General features: G+C 40.6%; 2 protein-coding genes and 1 long non-coding RNA gene across 14 annotated transcripts in view; 2 read left to right on the top strand and 1 right to left on the bottom strand.

The window, feature by feature from the left end:
- LOC127302183 (uncharacterized) overlaps positions 1-17471 on the top strand; it is a 74329-nt gene extending 56858 nt beyond the window's left edge. The window contains exons 1-8 of one of the 12 annotated variants that reach the window (XM_051332622.2): positions 12530-12676; positions 12844-12898; positions 14266-14316; positions 14853-14979; positions 15290-15456; positions 15849-16164; positions 16785-16951; positions 17040-17471. In XM_051332622.2, coding sequence (XP_051188582.1) covers positions 14295-14316; positions 14853-14979; positions 15290-15456; positions 15849-16164; positions 16785-16951; positions 17040-17185 — 945 coding nt within the window. In that variant the 5' untranslated portion in view covers positions 12530-12676; positions 12844-12898; positions 14266-14294 and the 3' untranslated portion in view covers positions 17186-17471. The other 11 variants (XM_051332646.1, XM_051332638.1, XM_051332589.2 and 8 more) reach the window with 11 other exon arrangements.
- A 1054-nt stretch (positions 17472-18525) lies between these two features.
- On the top strand, positions 18526-20488 carry LOC139833029 (protein FAR1-RELATED SEQUENCE 5-like). The gene is made up of 2 exons (XM_071823102.1): positions 18526-20380; positions 20430-20488. The coding sequence occupies exons 1-2, from the start codon at positions 18526-18528 to the stop codon at positions 20486-20488; spliced, it is 1914 nt and encodes a 637-aa protein (XP_071679203.1).
- Positions 20489-21535: 1047 nt separating this feature from the next.
- LOC139831406 (uncharacterized) lies at positions 21536-22523 on the bottom strand. Its single transcript, XR_011746117.1, has 3 exons — positions 22446-22523; positions 21828-22090; positions 21536-21726 (listed from the first exon to the last, which is right to left on the bottom strand). It is a non-coding gene; the product is annotated as an uncharacterized lncRNA (long non-coding RNA).
- Positions 22524-27121: the final 4598 nt, after the last annotated feature.

The raw sequence follows: 27121 nt of genomic DNA, 5'->3' as shown, positions 1-27121 counted from the left end.
CTACTAGTAACGGAGAGCATGCAAGATCATAAACAACACATAGATATAACTTTGATAATCAACATAACAAGTATTCTTTATTCATCGGATCCCAACAAACGCAACATATAGAATTACAGATAGATGATCTTGATCATGTTAGGCAGCTCACAAGATCCGACAATGATAGCACAATAGGGAGAAGACAACCATCTAGCTACTGCTATGGACCCATAGTCCAGGGGTGGACTACTCACACATCACTCCGGAGGCGACCATGGCGGCGTAGAGTCCTCCGGGAGATGATTCCCCTCTCCGGCAGGGTGCCGGAGGCGATCTCCTGGATCCCCCGAGATGGGATCGGCGTTGGCGGCGTCTCTGGAAGGTTTTCTGTATCGTGGCTCTCGGTACTGGGGGTTTCGTCACGGAGGCTTTAAGTAGGCGGAAGGGCAAGTCAGGAGGGGGCATGGGGGCCCCACACCATAGGCCGGCGCGGCCAGGGGGTGGGCCGCGCCGCCCTAGGGTTTGGGCACCCCGTGGCCCCACTTCGTTTCGTCTTCGGACTTCTGGAAGCTTCGTGGCAAAATAGGCCCCTGGGCGTTGATTTCGTCCAATTCCGAGAATATTTCCTTACTAGGATTTCTGAAACCAAAAACAGAAAACGACAGCGGCACTTCGGCATCTTGTTAATAGGTTAGTTCCAGAAAATGCACGAATATGACATAAAGTGTGCATAAAACATGTAGATAACATCAATAATGTGGCATGGAACATAAGAAATTATCGATACGTTGGAGACGTATCAGGGGGCACGCCCTCGTGCGTCTCCTCCTCTCCGTTTCGATCTCGTAATTTTTCATATTTTCCAAAAATAGCAAAAATATTGTTCGGAAAGTTAAACGCGGACTTTTTATTACCAGAACTGTTACCTATTCAAAGTCGAACTCTGCAGAACTGTCAATTTGACCTTTGATGAAAGCTTCCGGAGTCACCACTCGAATAACATCAACATCTTCATTATAAGAATCTCCAGAAATATAGTGCTTGAGCCTTTGTCCATTCACTACTTGTGTGGTATCACCTTTCAGAGAACCAATCTTAATTGCCCCTGAACAATACACCTCCACAATGACATATGGTCCTTCCCATTTTGAGAGCAATTTCCCTGCAAAAAATCTGAGACGAGACCGATACAATATGACTTTATCTCCAACATTAAATTCCCTTTTAATAATTCTTCTATCATGCCATTTCTTAACTTTCTCCTTAAAAAGTTTAGCATTTTCATAAGCTTCACTTCTCCATTCATCTAAAGAACTCAATTGTAGCAACCTTTTCTTACCGGCAAGTTTAAAATCTTTATTAAGTTCTCTTACAGCCCAATAAGCTTTGTGCTCTAGTTCTAAAGGTAAATGACAAGCCTTTCCATAAACCATTTTATAAGGAGACATACCCATAGGATTCTTATAAGCAGTTCTATAAGCCCATAGTGCTTCCTTCAATTTACTAGCCCAGTTCTTTCTAGATTTATTAACAGTCTTTTGCAAGATAGATTTAATCTCTCTATTTGATAATTCTACTTGCCCACTAGTTTGAGGATGATAAGCGGAAGCAATCCTATGCTTAATACCATATTTAGCAAGAGTTTTTCTAAAACCACCATGAATAAAATGAGAACCTCCATCAGTCATAAGATATCTAGGAACTCCAAATCTAGGAAAAATACTATCTAAAAGCATTCTTAAAGAGGTCTCACCATCAGCACTTTTTGTGGGTATGGCTTCCACCCATTTAGTAACATAATCAACAGTGACAAGTATATGAGTGTTACCTTCTGAAGAAGGGAAAGGTCCCATGAAGTCAAACCCCCAACAATCGAATGGTTCAATAATAAGAGTATAATTCATAGGCATTTCATTGCGTCTGGAGATATTACCAACTCTTTGACATTCATCACAAGATAAAATAAACTTTCTTGCATCTTTAAAGAGAGTTGGCCAATAAAAACCTGACTGTAGAACCTTTTGCGCTGTTCTATCTCCGGCGTGATGTCCTCCATAAACACTACCATGACACTTACTCAATATCTCTTGTTGTTCATATTCGGGGACACATCTTCGCATAATACCATCCACTCCTTCTTTATATAAGTGTGGGTCATCCCAAAAATAATGCCTCAAATCATAAAAGAATTTCCTCCTTTGCTGAGCTAAAAAGGTTGGAGGCAAGTACTTGGAAACAATAAAGTTAGCATAATCAGCATACCAAGGACTATCTCGCGAGCTCACCTTTATTACAGCCAATTGTTCATTTGGAAAACTATCATTAGCAGGAACAGGACCATAAGCAATATTTTCCAATCTAGACAAATTATCAGCAACAGGATTATCAGCGCCTGTCCTATCTATAATATGTAAATCAAATTCTTGCAAAAGAAGCACCCATCTAATAAGCCTTGGCTTAGCATCTTTCTTTTCCATAAGGTATCTAATTGCAGCATGATCAGTATGAATCGTAACTTTTGAATCAACAATATAAGATCTAAACTTGTCACAAGCAAAAACTACAGCTAATAATTCTTTTTCAGTTGTAGCATAATTTCTTTGAGCAGCATCAAGAGTTTTACTAGCATAATGAATAACATTCAATTTTTTATCTACTCGCTGTCCAAGGACAGCACCTACAGCAAAATCACTAGCATCACACATAATTTCAAAAGGTAAATTTCAATCAGGAGGTTCAACTACAGGAGCAGTTGTTAAGGCTTTCTTTAGAGTTTCAAAAGCTTCCTTACAATCATCATCAAAAACAAAAGGTACATCTTTTTGAAGAAGATTAGTAAGAGGCTTTGAAATCTTAGAGAAATCTTTAATAAATCTCCTATAAAACCCAGCATGACCAAGAACACTACGAATACCTTTAACATCCCTCGGATAGGGCATCTTCTCAATTGCTTCAACTTTAGCTCTATCAACTTCAATACCTCTCTCAGAAATTTTATGTCCAAATACAATTCCTTCGTTAACCATAAAGTGGCATTTCTCCCAATTAAGAACAAGGTTAGTTTCTTCACATCTCTGCAAAACTTTATCAAGGTTTCGCAAGCAATTATCAAAAGAATTCCCTTAGACAAAAAAATCATCCATGAATATCTCTACAATCTCTTCACAAAAGCCATGAAAAATAGCAGACATGCATCTTTGAAAAGTATCAGAAGCATTACATAAACGAAAAGGCATACGCCTACAAGCATAAGTTCCATAGGGACAAGTGAAAGTGGTTTTCTCTTGATCTTTAGTTTTAACAGCAATTTGTAAAAACCCAGAATAACCATCAAGAAAGCAAAAATGAGTATTTTTAGACAACCTTTCTAACATTTGATCAATAAAAGGTAAAGGGTAATGATCTTCTTAGTAACTTTATTAAATTTTCGATAATCAATGCACATTCTATACCCTACAACTACTCTTTGAGGGATGAGCTCATCATTATCATTAGGCACAACAGTTATTCCTCCTTTCTTAGGAACACAATGCACAGGACTAACCCATCTACTATCAGCAATAGGATATATAATACCTGCTTCAAGAAGTTTTAATACCTCATTCCTTACCACATCCTTCTGTTGGAGATATGTCCAAGAGGCAATAATAAAATGGTTATTATAATATATCTTTGTGTTTATGATAATGTTTGCATACCATGCTATAATTGTATTAACCGAAACATTGATACATGTGTGTTATGTAAACAACAAGGAGTCCCTAGTAAGCCTCTTGTATAACTAGCTTGTTGATTAATAGATGATCATAGTTTCATGATCATGAACATTGGATGTTATTAATAATAAGGTTATGTCATTATGTGAATGATGTAATGGACACACCCAATTAAGCGTAGCATCAGATCACGTCATTTAGTTCATTTGCTATAAGCTTTCGATACATAGTTACCTAGTCCTTCAACCATGAGATCATATAAATCACTTATGCCGGAAGGGTACTTTGATTACATCAAATGCCACTGCGTAAATGGGTGGTTATAAAGGTGTGATTTGGTATTCGGAAAGTATGAGTTGAGGCATATGGATCAACAGTGGGATTTGTCCATCCCGATGACAGATAGATATACTCTGGGCCCTCTCGGTGGAATGTCGTCTAATTAGCTTGCAAGCATATGAATGGTTCATAAGAGATGACATATCACGGTACGAGTAAAGAGTACTTGTCAGGAGACGAGGTTGAACGAGGTATAGAGATACCGATGACCAAACCTCGGACAAGTAAAATATCGCGTGACAAAGGGAATCGGTATCGTATGTGAATGGTTCAATCGATCACGAAGTCATCGTTGAATATGTGGGAGCTATTATGGATCTCCAGGTCCCGCTATTAGTTATTGATCAGAGAGGAGTCTCGATCATGTCCGCATAGTTCTCGAACCATAGGGTGACACACTTAAGGTTTGATGTCGTTTTAAGTAGATATAGAATATGGAATGGGGCTCGAATGTTGTTCGGAGTCTCGGATGGGATCCGAGACATCACGAGGAGGTTCGGAATGGTCCGGAGAATAAGATTCATATATGGGAAGTCATTTTCCGGGCTTCAGAAAAAGTCTGGTGTTTTGACCGGAGCTTCTAGAAGGTTTTGGAAGGACCGGAATAGTCCAGAATATTATGGAAGGTTCCGGAAGTGTCCGGGACGACCCGGGATGTCTAAGGAAATCTGGAGGGTTCCATAATAGGTGTAACCACGTTGCCTTAAGGGAAAAGGAGTCTTTCCTTAATTCAATTTCGGAATTGGCAAAAGAGTCCGAGTAGGACTAGGTTTTCAGAACCGGAAACCTATCGGAACTCAGTCAAACTTGGGGCAGGTTTTTGGACGACCCAAGGGGCTTGGCCACCTATTTAAAGAGGCCAAGGGGCACCTAAAGTCGCAGCCCTAGCTCCCCAAGTCGCAGCACCACCCTGCGCCCAAACCCTAGCTAGTCCCTCCTCTTCCTTCTTCTCCCGCAGCGCTTGCGGCAAAGCCATGCCGGAGATCTCCACCACCACCGTCACCACGCCGTCGTGATGCTGGGATTCCGAGGAGGATCTACTACTTCCGCTGCCCGCTGGAACGGGGAGAAGGACGTCGTCTTCATCAACACCGAACGTGTGACCGAGTAAGGGAGGTGCTACCCGTTTGTGGCACCGTCAAGATCTTCTACACGCTTTTGCAAGCGGCAAGTGATCGACTACATCCACCACGAGATCTAATATCGTTAGGCTTTGGAAATCTTCGAGGGTTAGTCTCATGATCTTCTCGTTGCTACCGTCTACTAGATTAGATCTTGGCTTGTGTTTTCGTTCTTGCGGTAAGAATTTTTTGTTTTCTATGCTACGAATCCCATCAGTGGTATCAGAGCCGTGTCTATGCATAGATTGGTTGCATGCGTAGAACACAATTGTTTTGTGGGCGTTGATGCTTTGTTGTCTTTAGTTCGTGTACTTTTCATCTTGCGGCATGGTGGGATGAAGCGGCTCGGGCTAACTTTACATGACCGCGTTCATGAGATTTGCTCCACGCTCGACATGCAACTTGTATTGCATAAGTGGCTTTGCGGGTGTCTGTCTCTCCCACCATAGTGAAGATTCAATTTACTCTTTCTATTGACAACACTAGTATCACCGTTGTGGTTCATGTTCGTAGGTAGATTGGATCTTACTCGAAAACCCTAAACCACGTAAAATATGCAAACCAAATTAGAGGCGTCTAACTTGTTTTTGCAGGGTTTGGTGATGTGATATGGCCATGATGTTGTAGGGATTCGTTGCATAGAAAACAAAAAATTTCCTACCGCGAGAACGCAATCCAAGCCAAGATGCAATCTAGAAGACGGGAGCAACGAGGAGATGATCGAGACTCACCCTTGAAGATTTCCAAAGCCTACAAGATGAGGCTCTTGTTGCTGCGGTAGAAGATCACTTGCCGCTTGCAAAAGCGCGTAGAAGATCTTGATCACGGTGCCACGATCGGGCAGCACCTCCGTACTCGGTCACACGTTCGGTGTTGATGAAGACGACGTCCTTCTCCCCGTTCCAGCGGGCAGCGGAAGTAGTAGCTCCTCCTTGACTCCGACAGCACGACGGCGTGGTGGCGGTGGCGATGGAGAACTCCGGTGGAGCTTCGCTAAGCGTGCGGGAGAGGTGGAGGAGAGAGGGGGCGGCTAGGGTTTGGGAGAGGGGGTGGCCGGCCTCAAGGGGTGCGGCCAGCTTGTGGCTTTGTGGTGGCCGGCCCCCTCCCCTATGCCCCTCATTATATAGGTGGAACCCCAAGTGTTGGACTACAAGTCTTCGAATAAGACCCGAACCCAAAACCTTCCATGTAGTAGGGAAACCTACCTAAGGTGGGACTCCCACCCAAGTGGGATTCCCACCCTTCCATGAAGGGGGGTGGCCGGCCCCCTTGGTGGAGTCCACCTTGGACTCCCCCCTCTAGGGTTGGCCGGCCATGGGGAGGTGGAGTCCCTCCGGGACTCCTCCTTCCTTAGTGATTTCTTCCGGACTTTTCTAGAACCTTCTAGAACCTTCCATAAATGCACCGGATCATTTTCAAACTTATAAAATGACTTCCTATATGTGAATCTTATTCTCCGGACCATTCCGGAACTCCTCGTGATGTCCGGGATCCCATCCGAGACTTCGAACAATACTTCGAACTCCATTCCACATTCAAGTTCTACTATTACAACATCAAATCTTAAGTGTGTCACCCTACGGTTCGCGAACTATGTAGACATGGTTGAGATCTCTCTCCGACCAATAACCAATAGCGGGATCTGGAGATCCATAATGGCTCCCACATATTCAACGATGACTTAGTGATCGAATGAACCATTCACATACGATACCAATTCCCTTTGTCACGCGATAGTTTACTTGTCCGAGGTTTGATCATCGGTATCACTCTATACCTTGTTCAACCTCGTCTCCTGACAAGTACTCTTTACTCGTACCGTGGTATGTGGTCTCTTATGAACTTATTCATATGCTTGCAAGACATTAGACGACATTCCACCGAGAGGGCCCAGAGTATATCTATCCGTCATCGGGATGGACAAATCCCACTGTTGATCCATATGCATCAACTCATACTTTCCGGATACTTAATCCCACCTTTATAACCACTCATTTACGCAGTGGCGTTTGATGTAATCAAAGTACCTTTCCAGCATAAGTGATCTACATGATCTCATGGTCATAAGGACTAGGTAACTATGTATCGAAAGCTTATAGCAAATAACTTAATGACGTGATCTTATGCTACGCTTAATTGGGTGTGTCCATTACATCATTCATATAATGATATAACCTTGTTATTAATAACATCCAATGTTCATGATTATGAAACTAATCATCTATTAATCAACAAGCTAGTTAAGAGGCTTACTAGGGACTCATTGTTTGTTTACATAACACGCATGTATCAATGTTTCGGTTAATACAATTATAGCATGGTATATAAACATTTATCATAAACATAAAGATATATAATAACCACTTTTATTATTGCCTCTTGGGCATATCTCCAACAGTCTCCCACTTGCACTAGAGTCAATAATCTAGATTACATTGTAAGATACCTAACACCCATGGCATTCTGGTGTTGGTCATGCTTTGCCCTAGGGAGAGCTTTAGTCAACGGATCTGCTACATTCAGATCAGTGTGTACTTTGCAAATCTTTACTTCTCCATCTTCGATGTACTCGCGAATCGAATGATAACGCAGCTTGATATGCTTCAGCCTCTTGTGTGACCTTGGTTCTTGTGCATTGGCGATGGCACCCATGTTGTCACAATAGATGACTAGTGGGTCCAATGCACTAGGAACCACACCGAGCTCTACAATGAACCTCTTCATCCATACCGCTTCTGATGAAGCCTCTGAAGCCGCTATGTACTCCGATTATGTTGATGACTTCGCCACCGTGCACTGCTTCGAGCTTGCCCAGCTTACTGCAGCACCATTCAATATAAATACGTACCCAGACTGTGACTTAGAGTCATCAGGATCAGTGTTCCAACTTGCATCGGTGTAACTTGTTACAACGAGCTCTTGGTCACCTCCATAACAAAGAAACATATCCTTAGTTCTTTTCAAGTACTTCAGGATATTCTTGACCGCTGTCCAGTGTTCCATTCCTGGATCACTTTGATATCTGCTAGTCAAACTAACAACATGTGCTATATCCGGTCTAGTACATAGCATGGCATACATGATAGAGCCTACTGCCGAGGCATAGGGGATCTGACTCATCCTTTCTCTTTCTTCTGCCGTAGCCGGACCTTGAGTCTTACTCAAGACCTTGCCTGGCAACATAGGTAAGAATCCTTTCTTACTTTCGTCCATTCTAAACTTCTTTAGAATCTTGTCCAGGTATGTACTCTGTGATAGCCCTATTAGACGTCTTGATCTATCTCTATAAATCTTGATGCCTAATATATACGATGCTTCACCAAGGTCTTTCATTGAAAACTATTATTCAAATAACCTTTTACACTGCTTAATAGTTCTATATCATTCCCAATCAATAATATGTCATCTACATATAATATCAGGAATGCTACAGAGCTCCCACCCACTTTCTTGTAAATACAGGCCTCTCCATGACACTGTATAAACCCGAAGTCTTTGATCACCTTATCAAAGCGTCGGTTCCAACTTCTCGATGCTTGCTTCAGTCCATAAATTGAACGCTGAAGTTTGCATACTTTGTCAGCATTTTTAGGATCGACAAAACCTTTGGGTTGTACCATATACAACTCTTCCTCAATGTCTCCATTAAGGAACGCCATTTTGACATCCATCTGCCAAATCTCATAATCGAAAAATACAGCTATTGCTAACAAAATCCTCACAGATTTTAGCTTCGCTACAGGTGAGAAAGTCTCATCGTAGTCAACACCTTGAATTTGTCGGAAACCCTTTGCGACAAGTCGAGCTTTATAGACAGTAATATTACCATCAGCATTTGTTTTTCTCTTGAAGATCCATTTATTCTCGACAGCCTTGCGGCTATCAGGTAAGTCTACCAAAGTCCATACTTTGTTATCATACATGGATCCCATTTCGGATTTCATGGCTTCTTGCCATTTGTTGGAATCTGGGCTCATCATCGCTTCTTCATACGTCGCAGGGTCTTCATCATTGTTGTCCACAATCATGACATTTAGACAAGGATCATACCAATCAGGAGTGGCACGTTCCCTTGTCGATCTGCGAGGTTCACTAGTTATCTCGTTTGAAGTTTCATGATCATTATCATTAGCTTCCTCTGTTGCTGGTGTAGGCGGCACAGGAACATCATCCGGTACTGCGCTACTCTAATCAACGAGTAAAGATTCATCAATCTCATCGAGTTCTACTTTTCTTCTAGTCACTTCTTTAGTGAGAAATTCTTTCTCAAGAAAGGTTCCGTTCTTAGCAACAAAGATCTTGCCTTCGGATCTGTGATAGAAAGTGTACCCTATAGTTTCCTTAGGGTATCCTATGAAGACGCATTTCTCCGCTTTGGGTTCTAGCTTGTCCGGTTGTAACTTTTTTACATAGGCTTCGCAACCCCAAACTTTAAGGAACGACAGCTTAGGTTTCTAATTAAACCATAATTCATACGGTGTCGTTTCAACGGATTTTGATGGTGCTCTATTTAAAGTGAATGCGGCTGTCTCTAATGCATAAGTCCAAAAGGATAACGGCAAATCAGTAAGAGACATCATAGAACGAACCATATCTAAGAGAGTCAGGGGACATAGTGGAGTGAAATGGGGCTGGTAGGGTTAGGCCAAACACTATTTCAAATAGTGTTTGATTTGTTCCATATTTGCCCCATTCAAAAACTTGCAAAAATTTGGTTGAATTCAAATGGTTGCAAAAATTGAAAGTGGTTGGTTTGGTTGAGTTGTAAATGACCAGAGACAAACATGTGTGGTGGTGGAATTTTAAAAATCAAAGAAATGCAAATTTGCTCAAAGTGAGATTGTTGCATTTGATAAAAAGTTCCAACTTAGCATGAGCATAGAATTTGATCCAAGATGAATTTGACATGGTGGTCTTTACCAAAGTTGTTCTCCTTCATGTGCTCTTGGATGAGGTGCAAATAATTGGGAAAGTTCAGTTTGAAAAACTTGAAATAGATGGGCTCAAAGTAGTGACCAGAATATAAATGGCAGATTTGACCATTATCATATGTGATCACAATTTGAGTTTGAATTTGATTTGATTTGTGTTTCTTTGATTCCAAAAGTTGTAATAAGTGTTTAGTAACATAGTACAACTAATGGTGAAGACCAAAATGGTCTAGGTCAAAGATTTGGAAAAATGGCATAAACCATATGTGAGGGTTTTGTGATTTTCTACTTTTTATTCTTTTCTTTTTCTTTGCTTCACTTAGGCATGGGTGAGGTTTATTTGGTGTTAGATTGAGTTGGGTAAAGGGTTCAAACCATTTTGGGACAATATGGGTGCCTAGGTCAAGATTTGATATTTTGGCTAAGTGCCACATATGCCTCTATGCATATGCTTTATTTGATTTTTGTTTTCTTTTTGGTTTCACCAAGATTTGAGTGGTAAGCCTTAAATTAGGTTTGTTGAGGTATTTCCAAACCATCTACCAAGGTATACAAAGAAAAGTTTAGTATTTGCAAAAAGTAGCCATAGGCTTGCATATGCCTTTTTCTTATTTAAGATCTTTTCTTTTTATTTTGTTTTTCAAAGGTTGGTGACAAGAGGGATGAGGTTTAGGGTTTAGTGGGGTTTACCAAGGTCCACCACCATTTAGTAAAGTAAGAAAGGTAGGGTTCAAGATTTACATATTAGGGCTATATGCCCACATATGTCTTTTTCTTTTATTTTGGGTTTCTCAAATTTGACCCACTTTGTTTTGAGATGGTTAGGGTTTTAGGGTTTTGGAAATAGGTTCAAAGTAATAAACAAACAATCATGGAAATACACAAGCATTAGGTATGAGCACTATGCGTAGCACCCTATGTAAGAAAAGTTTTTGTTGGTTCTCATTTTTGGAAAAAGGAAATTCATTTTCTCTTAGTTTTAAAATTTGGGATGTTACACACCTTCGGCAGAATTTTTCTCAACAGAGCAGGATCCGTACCTTCAATCCAATCATTATCCGAATTCTTAAGGCGTTTAATATAGTTCTTTTTTCTCTGACCGTTGCAAAATTATGGAAAAATGTAGTGTTACGATCACCTTGTTTGAGCCAGTTGGCCCGAGATCGCTAAAGCCAGTAGACCTCTTCTTGTTCGAGCAGTAACTCAATCAACATGGCCATCTCCTTTGCCTTAGCTTCATATAAAGCAAACAGAGTCTTTGCAGTGTACTTTCCAGATTGCACCCGGCGAAGACAATCTCTGCCGTGTGCTTCCTAGAATACACACGGCAAAGAACAACATAGGTGGGTGGGAGGCCTCCGAAAAAAATTACTTTGCCGTGTACCACCAGAAAACACCCGGCGAAGATTCTCTTTGCCGGGTATCTAAATGGAGACACCCGGCGAAGAAACGCGCCGTTACTAGCCCGCTAACCATGCGTGTTATGTGCCACGTGGCAACTTTTTTCGCCGTGTGTAACGATGAGGCAGTCGGCAAAGAGTGTCTTCGCCGGGTGTTTTTCTTTGCCGAGTGTATTTTACCTACTGTGCCATGTCATATTTGTTCGCCGGGTGCTGACACTCGGCAAAATTATCTTTGGCGCGTCCTGCATTTTGGCTTCCAGGTAAGAGGGACTTTGCAGTGTACCCGAGAAAATACACCCGGCAAAGGAAAATATACATGGCAAAGATATGTTTTCCTGTAGTGAGGTGCAGATTTTCTCTACAACTGCTTTAAATCTCATCCAATCTCTATGTCTATTTGCACTGAACTTTTGTTTGCGGGATAAGTGACTGCAGTTTGCGGCCGCCGCATTGCCACCCTAGTAACTATGCATGAAAGAGTAAAAAATAAATAACCATGCATGAATTTTATTTTGATATATTATGTTTCACTTATGTTGATCATGGGCATGATCAGGATGAATCCTATGGACGTTTTGAAACAACACCAGAGTTTACACACACCAGAATTTATGTGCATTTTTTGTTTACATGTGTGAATAGTGTGTAGGTGAACAAATTTTGAAGGCCGTAGCAACGTATAGGCATTCAACTAGTTTTAATATATGGATTTTCGGCGTTGTAATGGAATAATTGATGCTCTTGAGGCCACCACCAAAGCATAGCATGGTACGACACATTTTGCATTGCGCTCTTAAATGGTGATATGAGTTTTCTTTTAGATAAGGAGGAGCTATCACCCACCGACCACCAACCTGATCCTGCCACTTCTGAAAATTGATATCGACTTGACGAGAAAAGAAGAGAGGAGTAAAATTCGTGGACGTGGCAATCTGCAGTAACCTTACACGAGAATGGCAAACCATGCACATGGCATGTGAGAGAAGATAGGAGGAAAACAGAGTGACACACAGAGAGAGAAGAGAAAAGGTGAGGGGCTGGTGCTCTTGCTCTTTGTGCCCCTCTTCCCGTTGTGACTGTGGGTGTGTGTGGAGAGGCGAACGTCCCCTTCTACTTCGACAAAACCCCATTCTGCTCGCACCTCTGAAACTCCAATCGTCGTCGACAGAGGAGGCAGTTGCGAGGTACGCTCGATCTGCAACCAAATCCAGGTCTCTCTCTGCCTGAGCTTCTTCCTGTTAGTCGGAGATCTGTCTCTTTGTCACGGATCGCGCACTACTTTTCTTCACTTCTTTTTCTGGAGCAGAGGGCCGGTTTCAGACTTCCAGGTTTCTTTCTCTTCATGAAACAGGGTTTCAAGGTTTCCCGGTGCAAGTTCTTGGCTTTCTTTCATAATCGATCGAGGGGTAAACCGCATAGCTTTCAAAATCGACTTCTTTGTGGACTGTGATTTTACTTCTTGTTCTCTCCCTTCAGTTTCGTGGGTAATAATTTGTGTATGTCCTGATAATTATTTTAGGCCAAGATTGGATCTATTTCTCTAGTCACTTGATCTTTTTTATGTCATCATTTTTCTTACCTTCCCATTCAAAAATCAAAACACCACTTTTGAGGCCACCATCAAACCTATAAAAGCTTGCAAAGACCCTCTATCTCTTAACTCTGCAAGGACGCTAAACATGACGTTGCGACAAGTTAAATTTTTTTTGTACAGTAAATAATCTCTGCATCGCCCACATATATGGAGGTTTTCTGTGTTGTTATTAAGTTTTTTAGACAACTACCAAACCTGAAAAAGAGTATTGTAGGGCCAATTTTCCCCCTCGCACTTAATTATTGCAGGGATTATCATGCTGTTATATTTGTTAAACATGACGCTTTAAAATAATTTGACACAGTAAGGAGATATTCGGTAGGCTGTTAAAAAAAAAGAGAGATTTTCGGCATTTTCAACTTTGCTTTAGAAAAAAAAAATAGGCCACCTTGTCCAACATGATCATACGCCACTTCTTAGAAGTGACATAAAGTAGAGAGAGGTAAGGAAAGAAGATGGAAGTAAAAATGGTGAACGCCGGAATCTGCAATAACCTTGCACGAGAATGGCAACCTTGCACATGGCAGCTGAGAGAAGAGACGGGGAGAAAAATAAAGTGATCGGAGGAGAGAGGAGAGAAACGAAAACCCCATTCCGCTCGCACCTCCGGGACCCCAATCGTCGTCTACAGAGGAAGACATTGTGAGGTACGCCCCGTCTGCGCCCAAATCCAGGCCCCTCTCTCTGCCTTCGCCTTCTTCCTGTTAGTTGGAAATCCCGTCTCTTTGCATTGGATCGCCTAGGAGAATGCCTTCTCCCTCGCTGCTGTTCTTCACCTCTTCCTTTTGTGGAGTATAGAGGGTTCAGACTCCCAGACTTCTTTTTTTCTTCTTCACGAAACAGGGTTTCAGAGTTTTCTGGTGCGAGTTCTTGGCTCTCTTTCGTAATCGGTCGAGGTGTATAGCGCGTAGCTTCCAAGTCCACCTGCTTGTGGACTGTGATTTACTTCTGGTTCCCTCCTTTATTTTCGCCGGTAGTTATTTTATAAGCAGTGGTAATTATTTAGACCAAGATCGGCTCTACCTTTGAAGATTCTGTATGTTTTTGCCCTGCACTATGGCATGACAATTACATTTTTGGCCTGCCTGGTAATTAGTAGTATTTCGTATGACATGTATTCCTTTTGTCTGAAATGCATGGCGTAATTTTTGTTAGGGTGTGACTTAATTACACTTGCAGAGGAGGAGATAAGAGGAAGGGGCAGATCTATGGGCAACGCCAGGAGTACGGGTATGTATTGTCTGGCCCATGTTCGGATTGTGTTTCAGATGCATTTTGGATGAAAAAAAGAAACATCAGATGCAACTTACAGCATCATTCCCTTGGCAGAAGTCAGGGTAAGAATATGAAATGCTAGCTCTGAATTGAAGAAGCACTTTGCCCTCACTATCATGTTGATGACTCAGCAATATGTCTAGTTTGTCATGTGTTGAATATATCACTCTCCTTTTCTAGAAACTGAAACTGTTGGTCTTCATGTCTAATCGATGAGGAGTATAAGTATCTTCTGCCATGTTCTAACCCTGATGGATGACTTGACTAACAATTCTAATTAACTACTTGTCACGAATAAAGCTATACAAGATTTTGATTTGTATGATCAGAATAAAGAAAACTTCCATGCTGTTCTCCATTTTTCTGGTGCCCGGTAGTCGATATTGTAGCCTGTTTATTTGGAACTGCAACTTCCACATGATTTTCTCATGGCACATTCTCTCTTTTGTTTGTTTTGTAATTTTGAGTTATTGCACTTGTGCAAATTTCAGCTCGTGTGCTACCATTTAAGACCCACGTTCCAGATTTAGAATGGAAGATTCAGGACTTCTCATTGCTACTTGATTTGGGGGCTAAGTCAGCAACATCTGCTGCTTTTCACTGCTCTGGGTTTGAATGGTATGGACACTAATTGCAAAATCATGCTGTTTGTTTTACTATGAAAACCAATTATCTGTTATCCGTATAATATTAATTTTGGATATCGTTTACACACATATAGCCTACCCCAACTTGCTTGGGAAAAAGGATTTGATGTTGTTGTTGTTTACACACATGTCATGTTTCAATGAAATAAATTACGAATCACAATCTCATAAACAAGCAGTCAGATTCTGAATATTGATATGATGCATGAACTGAAGAAATTAGGCCTCATTCGTGCTCCAGTTATGATCCTAGAATTTCTACTCATTCTTCCATTTACCAGGTACTTGCATGTGAATCCAATGCATGAAAATCCTGGTTCTGGAACTCCATATGTTGCTCTTTTTCTTATGCTATCAAGAAAAAAGTTGAAGCGAGGTGACACAGTGCATGCTGTGTTTGAGTTGTCAATATACAACCATTCAAAAGGAATGTATTGTGGATGCCAAGGTATTTGAAGCACATCCATCATACTACAGCTAGGAGTCCATGTTCCTCTATGTTTCCTAATTATCAGCTATAGATTCCACCATTACGAGTCAATTATCTGTAAATTTTGTAATACGATCGATTATTTCCCAATAGCAAGTCGCTTTGTATTTTATTTCCCATAAGTTTGTCTGCAGACCTTCTGCATTGTGTGACAACCTTGAGACTCTTCTGATTGGAACAATATACTAGACTAAATCAAATGTTCTCTTTAAATTTGATAATAATTACTGGAATGTGATTCACCACTTTGATTTCTGCTTACATCTTAGCTGGGGCGAGATTTGGTGCTCTATTTGCATCTTACATACAATTTCTTTTTCTTTAATCATCTCACCTTTACCTAAACGCAGCTAACTACAACTTCGATTTCAAGAATGACCGTTCGAAGAAGGAATGCTTGATTCCTCTTAAAGAGCTACTGAAATCATCCACTTTTTTAGTTGATGACATATGTGTCTTTGGTGTGGAGATATTAAAAGTTGATGTCTCGTCTCCTGAAGAGAAGGCTGTTGTGGTTCAGAAGAAGACTACCACAGTTCAGAACATGTTTCTCCAGAACAAGGGATTCATCGAAGGGACATACACCTGGACCATAAACAATTTCTCAGAGTTGGACTCTAAGCACTTCGTCCGTTCTCCTACATTTGAAGTGGGCGGGCTTAAATGGTATTCACCTGTTACTACTAATTGCATCGCAAATAATCCATATAAATAATATGATATGTTATCCAACATTTTAGCTTACATGTGTCCTTTTTGCTTACCATCCCAAATTATATTACTAACTTCATAGTTGCCAGAAGCTTATCTTTAACGCGTTATGCCAGCGGACAGTACAGATGGTCAGATCTTTGTGCAAGGCAATGTGCACAAAAAATTCCTAAACAAATTCGAAAAATTGTATTACTAAAATCCATATTGACACATAAAATCTCTTGGTCATATATGTTTTTTAGGAGAAACAAAAAAGTGAAAAATCAAGGAATTTTATTTTCATATTTTGGTACAATCAGTTCTTCCTGTATGACATACCAATATACCATCCATCATTTTCTCCAGTTCATTTGTGTAACATTGTATATTCTTGTACTGTAGTCATGTCTTGTTTAGATTTTTGTTACAATTGTACTGGCAACAAAATGTGTCCAAAGTTCATGGATGTACAATTTTTTGTTTCAATAACTAACCACATTCTTGAAATACGGAGTACATTTTTTCCCGGGGCACTTTGTCCATTCTCCTACATTTGAAGTCACTTACTCTGTACTATTTTTCTGAAAATGAAGGTACATCGGCATGTATCCACGTGGTGACAAGTTCAGCACTGATTCCCTTTCTCTGTTCTTGTATGTGGATGCCTCGAAGAATCTCCCTCTCGAATTTAAGAATGTGGCTGTAATGACTCTCTCGATCCTGGACCAAAAGAATGGGAAACACTTGACTAGAACAGCAGGTTCGCTCTCCTTAGCAACTGTGTATCAAGAAAGCCAGAATTTATAACCTCATGATTGCAGTTGATCTTACTTTTGCGGCCTCCACAGGTCTCTGGGTGTGTACATACGGCTGGGGATGGTCTGACTTCCTTGGACTCAAGAAACTCAAGGACCCGTCTGGAGGATATCTTGTAGGCTCGAACTGCGTTATCAAGGCAGATATCACTATTGTTGGGTCATCCACTGATGGCTAGATCTAGCTCATGGCCTGCTGAAGACATAATGCCCTTTCATCTAGACTTATATATAAGACAATGTTGTGGTAGCAGTACTAAGAACTTGTGGGATTATTAGTATTGACCTGGATTCGAGAAGTGAGACATCATATCTTACCTACTCCTATATATTTCTCGGTCTACATGTATGGACGGAACATATGATTTGTGAAGCACTTCCTTATGCCTGGATGATGCAACTATGTCAGTCAGCATGTCTTTGCTACACCCATGTTGGTTTTCAGTTGAATCGTGTTATCTCTCACTGGGTGTTCTAATCTGACGTATCAAGAACCAATTTCCATCTGTTTATTTGAATCGTGTTATTTGATGGAATCATGCCTCCCCTAATTTCCGTCTTTGTCCCTCTGTACCTTGGCAAGTGGTGCATGATGAGAAATAGTTTCTGAAAAATGCAGGCTTTGTATGAGAAACTGCATTTTCAGTTGAATCCATCAGAAAACAGTTTCTGCTTGAGAACATGTAGTTTCCTTGCTGGAAAAACACCAAAATCATCATGAAAAATCTTCTCTTGAATCCATTAGAACCATAGCATCAAGAAAAACTTGTAGGGAACTACAGCAAGTTGTCCATCTTGAGATTTCCTGTGTAGTTAAATGAAAAAAAAAATATAAGTACATGCATTAACATCAGTAGAGCTTGTTAGTTTCTTTCCCAAGGTTTATTGATACTAAAACTAAATCAGGTTTCTTTTTTGTACTAGAAGAGTTATTTTCTTTGTGTAAACCCTTCCCCTGCGCTGATTATTTATGGTCAATTCGTGTGCAGCGGCGCTATTGATCCAAGGATCAGTTCAAGTTTACAGCCGCAAGGTGGAGTACCTCTACTCATTGGTGCTACATGTGCTGAAATTTCTCTCGCGAAATAAGTAAGGATACATCATGCTTCAAATGTGCCTCAAACTGCCAGACAGTGAAACCATTTGCAGTAAAAAAATGTACAGTAGACATCATAATGAGCAAGTCAGTACTACATGCCTGTTTTTCTGTGTTAGATGTATAAATTTTTAGTTTCCATTCATACAGAAGCACAGAATGATGAGGAAGCCAGTAACAAGTACTAGATGCTTTGTTGTTTTCTATGTAAAAAGCATGATATTAGTTAGCAGTATGTGATTGTATAAAAAATGAACTAACAGTATGTGATTTTTCAACCAAAAGGTGATAGCAGTAGCACATGGAAAAACATAATCAAACTAAGTGAAGAACAGCACAACTACTGTCATATGACCTCAAATGTTGTGTTTAAAATACATTCCTGCAAGAAAATGCTAACATCTTAGTCCCTACTGACAGGTTATGGATCCAGAGTATGCTCCTGGAGTGCTAGATCTGAATGAGCCAGTACCTGAGGATGACAGTGTGTTTGACGATTTGCAAAAAGAACATACACCACTGGACAACACAAGAACCGCAAGCAATGCAGATGTAACAAGAAGTTCTGAACAAAACAAGCATGCTAGTGGTAGCAACATTGGTGCAAGTTCTGAACAGAGCAAGCATGCTAGTGGTAGCAACATGGGTGCATCCGCTGGCACAGACCCTATAACAGGTGAAACTCTATCTACTGATGATTCAGGAGGTGACGACGATGATGAAGTCCAATCAACTCCAGTAAGCCAAACTGAAGTGCAAACACCATATCCTGGCATGATTTTCGATTCATGGGATGAAGCAAAGATGCATTACAACAGATATGCTAAGAAGCTTGGATTCTCCATCAAGTGTAGTACATCCAAGATCTCAACAATTGATGGTCAGAAGGACAAACAGATGTTCGTTTGCAACAAGAATGGCAAAAATGAGGACATAAACATGCAAGAGGTGGCACCGGTTAGGCAGCGGAACAAAAGCATCACTAAGAAAACTGAATGCAAGGCTAGGCTAAGGATCAAAAGGAAAGGTAAAAAGTGGCATGTAACATATTTCGTTGAAGAGCACAATCACAGTATGATAAAGAAGTTTTCTTTGAAGAAATATTTAAGGTCTCACAAAGGAATTCCTAAGGAAGAAAGGGATTTTGTCAAGCTCTTGCATAAGGTGAATCTGTCTTTTGGAAGGGTAATGAGGATCATGGGAGAAGTCTATGGTGGTCTGGCCAATGTACCCTATGATGCCAAGTCTGTTAGCAATTTCATGGCTACCATTAATGAAGATCAAACACACAAAGACATGCCAAAGCTGCTTTCTCACTTTGCAAAGATTAAAAAGGAAGACCCAGATTTCTACTTCAACTTGCATACAGATCATGCTGATAAGGTTGACCGCATATTTTGGGTGGATGGGCCAGCAATAGCTGCATACAAGAACTACAACGATTGTGTCTCATTTGACACCACGTACATGACAAACATGTATAATATGCCATTTGCGCCGTTCATTGGGATAAATAGGTACTGTCAGAGCATCCAGCTAGGTTGTGGTTTCCTTAAAAATGAAAATGTGGAGAGTTTTGAGTGGCTCTTTCAAGAGTTTCTTGAAGCAATGGGCGGCCTCCAGCCCCAAAACTTCATTACTGATCAAGATGCAGCAATGAGATCTGCAATTCTCGCTGTGTTTCCAAACTGTTGGCACAGAAACTGTAGGTGGCACATTATGCAGAATGCGCAGGCAGTTTTGGGAAATTTCTTGTCAAAACATGAGGAGCTAAGGCAAGAGTTGAATGCAATTATTGACTACAGCATGTCAGTTGATGAATTTGAAACAAGGTGGGCAGATATGCTCCGCAAACACAGTGTAGCGGACAACACACATCTTGATGATTTGTATCGCTTAAGAGCAACTTTTGTCCCAGCTTACTTCAAGGATCGCTTCTTCCCGTTCCTACAAACTACCGCCCGGAGTGAGGGGTTTAACGCTGTTCTGAAAACATACAGTAACCCTCACCTGAGCCTGCATCACTTCTTTGAACAATACTTGAAGTTGCAAGAGAAAATTAATGTAGCGGAGGATTCAGTCGAGTTTATGGATGAAGATAAGACTTTTAGGGTGTGGGGTGACTACCCTCTTGAAGAGCAAGCGTTGAACGTTTATACGCGACCCATATACTTGCGTCTCAGGGCCGAGCTTCGTAAAGTGACATCCTACAATGTACAACTTATTGGTGGCCAAAGTTACGATGTCCTCCCAATTAAAACCTACGTCTATGGCTATGGTAGTAGGAGCTACCAAGTTGAGGCTAATGTTGAAACTGAAACTTACAGCTGCGAGTGCTGCAAGTTCAGTAGGGATGGATTGCTTTGCTGCCATATTTTCAGAGTAATGGTGCAATTGGGTTGTATTAACAAAATTCCAGAGAAATACATACTAGACAGGTGGAGAGTACAGGAGGAAACAATTGTGGAGGAAAAAATGGACTTGCCTAAGCAGCCTGTGGGCAGGAAGATGAATAACAGAGAAAGGCAGCAGTTGCGCTACGGCACTCTATGCAATGATTACACCAGAGTAGCAAGAATGGCATCAACATCAGAGAAAGGGAAAGCCATTGCAGATAAATACATTCTAGCTCTAGAGAAAGAGTTACTGGAAATGAAAGCTTCTGAATCTGCGAAAAGGAAGAAGAAGAAACAGGCTGCTCCATATTCTGATGAGGCACCAGATGTAGAAAATGTAGGTGATGATGGGCAAGGGAATTCTTCAAAGTTTGACCATGTTGAGGATCCGGTTTATACTGCGAAACAAGGTCGTCCAGCTGAAAAGAGGAAGAAATCTGGACTGCACTTGAAGGCTACAAAGGTTGTGAAATGCAGTGTATGTGGGTCAATCCAACACACTGCAGCTACATGCAAAGATAAGATAACGCCAGGACCAGAATCAAAGGAAATAGATTTCTTCCGTGAAATGGTCTAGCTTATTAAAAAATGCAAAGTTGTTTTGTTTATGATTTAAGTTGTAATGAACTTAGCTTTGTGATGAAGTCAAACTTGTAGTATTCTTACTGTGGTGGTAGGTGGCATGATCTTTTTACATGCATGTGCTTCATGATGTTAGATGAATGCGAAACTTTGTGTTGAATTGCTGTCCATGTGCTTACTGTTAGATCAATCATTTATTGATGTCCATGTGCTTACTAGACAGCAATCATTTATCATGTAGCAAATGCACTTTGTAAGCACATTCAGAAATGTATAAAAACACATTCAATCAAACATTGTTTCAGAAAAAAGTACAAGAAAACATATATGTATAAAACAGTGTGTAGAGAAATAGCACACAGGAAAATACACTTATATACCACAGCTGTCATACAAAAAACAGACAACAAAATACTAATTCTGGTCTTCAGACATTATTACCTGGCTCCCTATCATCAAAGAGTAAGATCAACACTTCCTTACTGGGAAGAGAAGTTCCTCCCAGTCAATCCTGTTCTCGACATAATCCATCCATTTCTTCAGGAATATCTTCCTAAGCGCAGGCATGTCTGATGGATTAATTGGTGCCATCCTTCTCCCATTCCAACACTCAATGTACTTGAGCATGAAGAACCCACAGTCATACCTTGGAAAACATAAAAAATGGAAAATGCATATATCAGCTAAAAAATCCATGGACAACTAGGGAAAAGTAGAATTTCTTATGCAGAAGGAAGTAGTACTTACGTAGTCAATTGCCTTGGTGTAGTTATGTGCACTGTTTTGTATTTCGAGATGTCGATTTTTGATTCACTGTAGTTTGTTGCCCACAAATGCTTGATACTTCCAATAATTGTTCGAGCATCAGCCATCAGCGCTTTGTCCCCCTCACGCCTTAGTGAGTCCATCACTTCAAACCTCCCCGACGTCAAGTTCAACACAATAAGATAGTAGTGCCCAGTCATTTTCTTGATTTCAGGTGTCAAATCTTGAAGAACTGAAAACATTATCTGTACAGTTGTTGTAGAGAAAAGTAGGATGAGGAACATAACCGTAGCGGGAACATAAGCTTAGAAACACAGAAGCATGTTATATTTGAGAAGAAATGTAAAAAAAATACTTCCAAATTATGTTCTAACTCTTTGAATCATGTATTGCTAATAAGTTTTTTAGTTACATGTAGAATCTCCAATGAAAAATAAGTTATAATTGTATAAAAGAACACCCATATCCAGGAAGCATGTATAAGTTATCATTGTATAAGTTATCATTGTTATATTTGAGAAAAAATGCAGTAAGCATGTATCCAGGAAGCTTTTAAAAAGGAAAAAATGGAGGAAGCATAAAACAAGAGATAGAACGTACCATATCTTTGTGGTCTAGGCGGTGCGTAGGTGAACACTCGAAAGCTTTCCTAACAGTCCTATCTAATATACAGTTGGTTGCACTCCTTAGTTTAGTCTGCACACCATTATAAAGTATAAAAAGGGACAAGTTAGAGAGAGCAAAAAAAGACATATCCAGGAAAATGCACAGAAGAAAACATTTTAATTGAAAAAATGATTTTACTAACCGCAATCATAAGAGGCATAATGAATTTCTTCTGCTTGGCCATCTCTGCAGAAAGAACTTGCAATGCGATCTCGCAGGTTGTGTTGCTTAGCCAACCTCCTGGCTTGACTGAGTCTGATAAATCGCGGAGTTCAACGAAGAAACTTCCATAGTCGATAATCCTTTCCTCATTCAACTTATCTCTATTTCTGCCTCCATACATGCACACCTTATTGTATAACTCAGTATCTGATTTGGGTACAGAAGGCTTCTTATCGTTTGCAACAAATGGCGATTTCTGTTGAGGTCCTAGCTTCAAAATCCTTTTTGTTTGAGGAATGGGTGTGGAACTACCAGGAGTTGTAGGTGAAACAACAGATGAATTCTGCAAGTTAATGGCTTTTCCTCCTGAGATAGGCATCTCAATTGAAGCAAAAATCTTGTCGAGGGAGTCTCCACTATCATTGCTAGATATGACAATAACTTCATCCACTTGTGAATCTTGTTCCTTTTGTACTATTTCAACTTGCTGGACATGTGATGTCTCTGTCTGCTCTGTCTGCTCAGAAACTGTGAGCTCACGAACTATCAGTTCAGGAACTGTATGCTGAACCACTGTCTTCTTGCCAGGACTGAATCCGAGATCAAAAGATGGGCAATCCTCTGCCAACTCTCTAACCTTCCTCTGATGTTCTGATTCTGGAGTTTCTGCATTTTCAAGTTCGACAGACAAGTTCTTGGACATGTTTCTAAAAGACTTTGAAGAAGATGAAGGAGAATTGCAAAGCTTCGTCAAACTAGCATTAGCCCGTGCTTCAGCAGTAGCAAACCTCGTAAGCCTCCTTGGGCTAGGAGAAGTATTTTTGACATCTTCCTTATGAAATGGAGATTTTACAGGAGACATTGATCTAGTGACAGGCCTTCTGGCAACTGGAGTAACCTGCCCCTGGTCTGAAAATGAAACAGATTTACTCGTCTTTGTTTTCAGTTGAGCAGAACCATTACTTCTCTCATCCTCTTGCTCAACTTGCATGCCTTCTCCAGTGATATGAACTTGAGGAGTTTCAGTGCTTGACTGAGATCCAGTACCATATCCTTGAAGAATCCTCAATGCATCAACTGTGTTTGTATGCGGAAGAGATACTTCTGTCTCCACAGGCACTATAGGAAGTACTTCCTCACTGGCTTGAACAAGTTCTTCAAGACTCACATTGCCTTCATCAGTACCATCTTCCTCGTATAGTTTCGCAGGTTCTTTGTTGAGTGTCTGATCATCTTCAGCAAACATGTTGCATGTAATGTCAACACTTTGACCATCTGATGCTTTTTCTTCAGCAAACATGTTGCATGTAATGTCAACACTTTGACCATCTGATGCTTTTTCTTCAGCAAACATGTTGCATGTAATGTCAACACTTTGACCATCTGATGCTTTTTCTTCAGAAAAAACCGCGGGTCCTTCGACATGACAATCTTCACTGACAGCAGACACTTTCATCTTCTTCTTCTTAGGTCGTCCCGCAGCTATAATTCTGTCATCGGGTTTCCTTTTCTTGGATTTTACCTCATTGTCTCTAGGATTTGCTTCACCTTCCATCTGGTCCACTTGCACATCTTTCTGTTCTCCGTCGTCTCTGACAGTATGTTGCACTTTTGTAGCTCTCCTACGGTGTTTGTGCTTGCTCATGTTATCAACTTCATCCTGTGCCTGATGAACATCAGGATTGCCTTCTTTTACTTGATTCGGAGCAAATGACCTGATAAACTGAGATAATCCATCCTCAAACGCAGTGCACATGTTTATGACAGCTTCTCTGTACTGTACCAATTTCTGTTGCAACAAAACCGAAAAAGAGAATGGAAAAACATTAGAAACTAGTGCACTCATAGTAACTAGAAAACATTTCATGTCAACTGGAAGAAAAAACTTACTTCCTCGTTTGGATATTCTTGTGCATGACATCTGATGAACATGTCTATAGCAGATGGGTCATTTTTGAAAAGTACAGTCTTGTTCCGAAAGCAAGCCTTGAGCTGTGGCAGTAACACAAATTTCTTATAAATAAAAAGGTTGTTAAGTAAAATCAAACATGGTATTCTAAAAAAATGTTGAACATCCAATAAATGGTACCATATGGAAGGTACAAAGAAGAAACTATTTACAAAAGACAGTGTATAATTATTAGGAGAACCAGTTCATACTTTGGAAAAAAACAAAAAAAATGAAAGAATTAAAAGGAACAATGGGCAGTACCGGTAATTTCCCAAATGATCCATCAGTGTTGGTATCCAAATTTACAACATGCCTTATTAATTGGTTAGTCCAAACACAAATGCGAGGTCCTGGCGGCAAATCAACAACGTCTGATTCCAGTGAATCTACATATAGAACCTACAAAAACAATGTAGAAAACAACAAGTGATTATGTCTTTTAAGCAAAATGTTACAAAAAACAAAAGAAAAAAAGAATAGAAAGAGTCAAAACAGAAATGAAGGAACTCACCATTAGGTATGGCATGCAAGCTTTAAACCAGTTCTTTTTTCCTTTCGCGTTCGCGGTCTTAATGAGGATGTCGATAATAAATCTTGCCCAGTCCAACCTTCGGATTGCTTCTATGTTAATCACCGCTGGATAGCACTTTGGGCTAACATAAATTCCGGTTGTAGGCGCAAGCACAGAAGACATAAGGAAGATAATGAACTTCCTCAAGTAAGCATCATCAGCGGGATAGCTGCGTTCCAACTGCTTCTCCACCTCTGATAAGGTTGGTTGCCTCCCATTGTTTATCCCCATCATCTCTAGCACAGAACTAGTTGCATCGATGTTTTGCTTGTAAGGGACAGGGTGTGTACCCATGGGTACTGCCATCACACTCACAACCGACTGAACATTGACTGGGATTTTACCCCTCTCACCAAAATCAAGAACACAAGCAACTGGATCAAAGTGTTCCATCAGGAATCTGCATAACTCTGGGATTAACTTTGAACACTTCATACTAAGGATGGCACCAAAATCTGCTCCTCTGATCAAAGCACGCTGCTTAGATGTCATTCCTTTGCAAACCCTAACAACCTTCATTGGTGAAGATCGGTTGAATAAGTTGTTCTGCAGCAAAAAATGTAGTAGCATGAGAAACAACACTCATTTACACCATGCATAAGTAAGAAAAGAAATGAAAAAGGGGAAGCATACAGTAGAAACAAAAAAAAGAGTTACAAAAAAAACCTTCTTGTCAACAACATTATCCTCTTCATCTAACTTTTCATCATCATGTACTGGATGCTCTGGCACATCGATAGCGGGCTCATCAGAAGGAGGAACAGTCTGCAATGGTACTGGTTCTTCTTGCACACCCTGAGATACAAATTTATACTGTAACCTCTCCTTCATCCTCTTGAATTTAGAATGTTTCTGCCGGCTTTTTGGAGTTTTAGAATGTTTCTGCAACATGCAAAAATTAGAAAAACGCAAGAATTACCTAATCAGCGAGACATAACAAAAAAATCCATAAAAAAATCATGCATACGGTGGGACAGATTTCTTACGAGAGGGATTACAGGTTTCATTGCAACCTAATAGATGACAGAAACAAATGATCCAGAGTAGAAAACCTGGAAAACAACATTTAAATAAGCTTTTATACATCCACAGTATTAAATATATACATCCAAAAAAGATAAGTCAAACTTCTCTGTAACCTTGCTGAAATGAAAATGCATATGCAGATCTGAAGATGTTAATAAGATTTTATACATCCACAATATTTAATATATACATCCAAAAAAGATAAGTCAACTTGAAAATGCATATGCAAAAAACAACATGTTAATAAGCTTTTATACACCAACCAGTACTTAAAATATACATCCAAAAGGGTAAGTCAAATCCTCCTATAACCTTGCTGACTTGAAAATGTAGATGCAAAATAACATGTTAATGAAGTTTTATACACCACTAACGATGACTCCCTTATCTGGAAGTGGCACAACAGCAGCAAGTATATCGCCAAAAATCGGCCTATCTCGCATCGTTCAAGGGCTCCAGCAACTGCGCTTAATGGAAGCTCATATGGAAGAGTTGGGCACCTAACCAAGTCAAATTCTTCCATTGGCTCACCAAACATCGATCGATGCTGGACCGCCGATCAAATCGCCAGGCAAGGCCTGCAGCACAATGCCAAAAGCCGTGGTTCGCAGCAGCGGCGGCAGCGGACGATGCTCCCAGGGAGATCATGCTAGTTGCCGCAGGCTCCATGGCTGTTGCTCGCCCGTTGCCTGTCAGTTACAACTTTACAAGTCCTACGCAATGCTACAGGCAACTGTTCGTTTCCAGAGTGCATGCCGAGGAGAAGATGCATCCATCTGGGTGGGTAAGCCTATGGAAGAAGCCACAGAGGAGGACAGGGATCGTTGGCGGGCTTGGAGCCACATGAAAAAAATTCTTGTGCTGTGTGTGTGTGTGAGGTGCTGTTGTGGCCGTATGATG

Source organism: Lolium perenne, chromosome 1 (assembly GCF_019359855.2).
Source record: "Lolium perenne isolate Kyuss_39 chromosome 1, Kyuss_2.0, whole genome shotgun sequence".
In the NCBI taxonomy this organism is placed as follows: Eukaryota; Viridiplantae; Streptophyta; class Magnoliopsida; order Poales; family Poaceae; genus Lolium; species Lolium perenne.
Note: the sequence above shows the minus strand (reverse complement) of the source record. Positions and strands in the feature narration are given on the sequence as shown.

Bases quoted from the DNA above. Each gene is read 5' to 3' on its own strand.
- LOC139833029 (XM_071823102.1), top strand. From the start codon at position 18,526: ATGGATCCAGAGTATGCTCCTGGAGTGCTAGATCTGAATGAGCCAGTA. The intron at 20,381-20,429 runs GTAGTAGGAGCT...TGAAACTTACAG, and splicing joins AACCTACGTCTATGGCTATG to CTGCGAGTGCTGCAAGTTCA.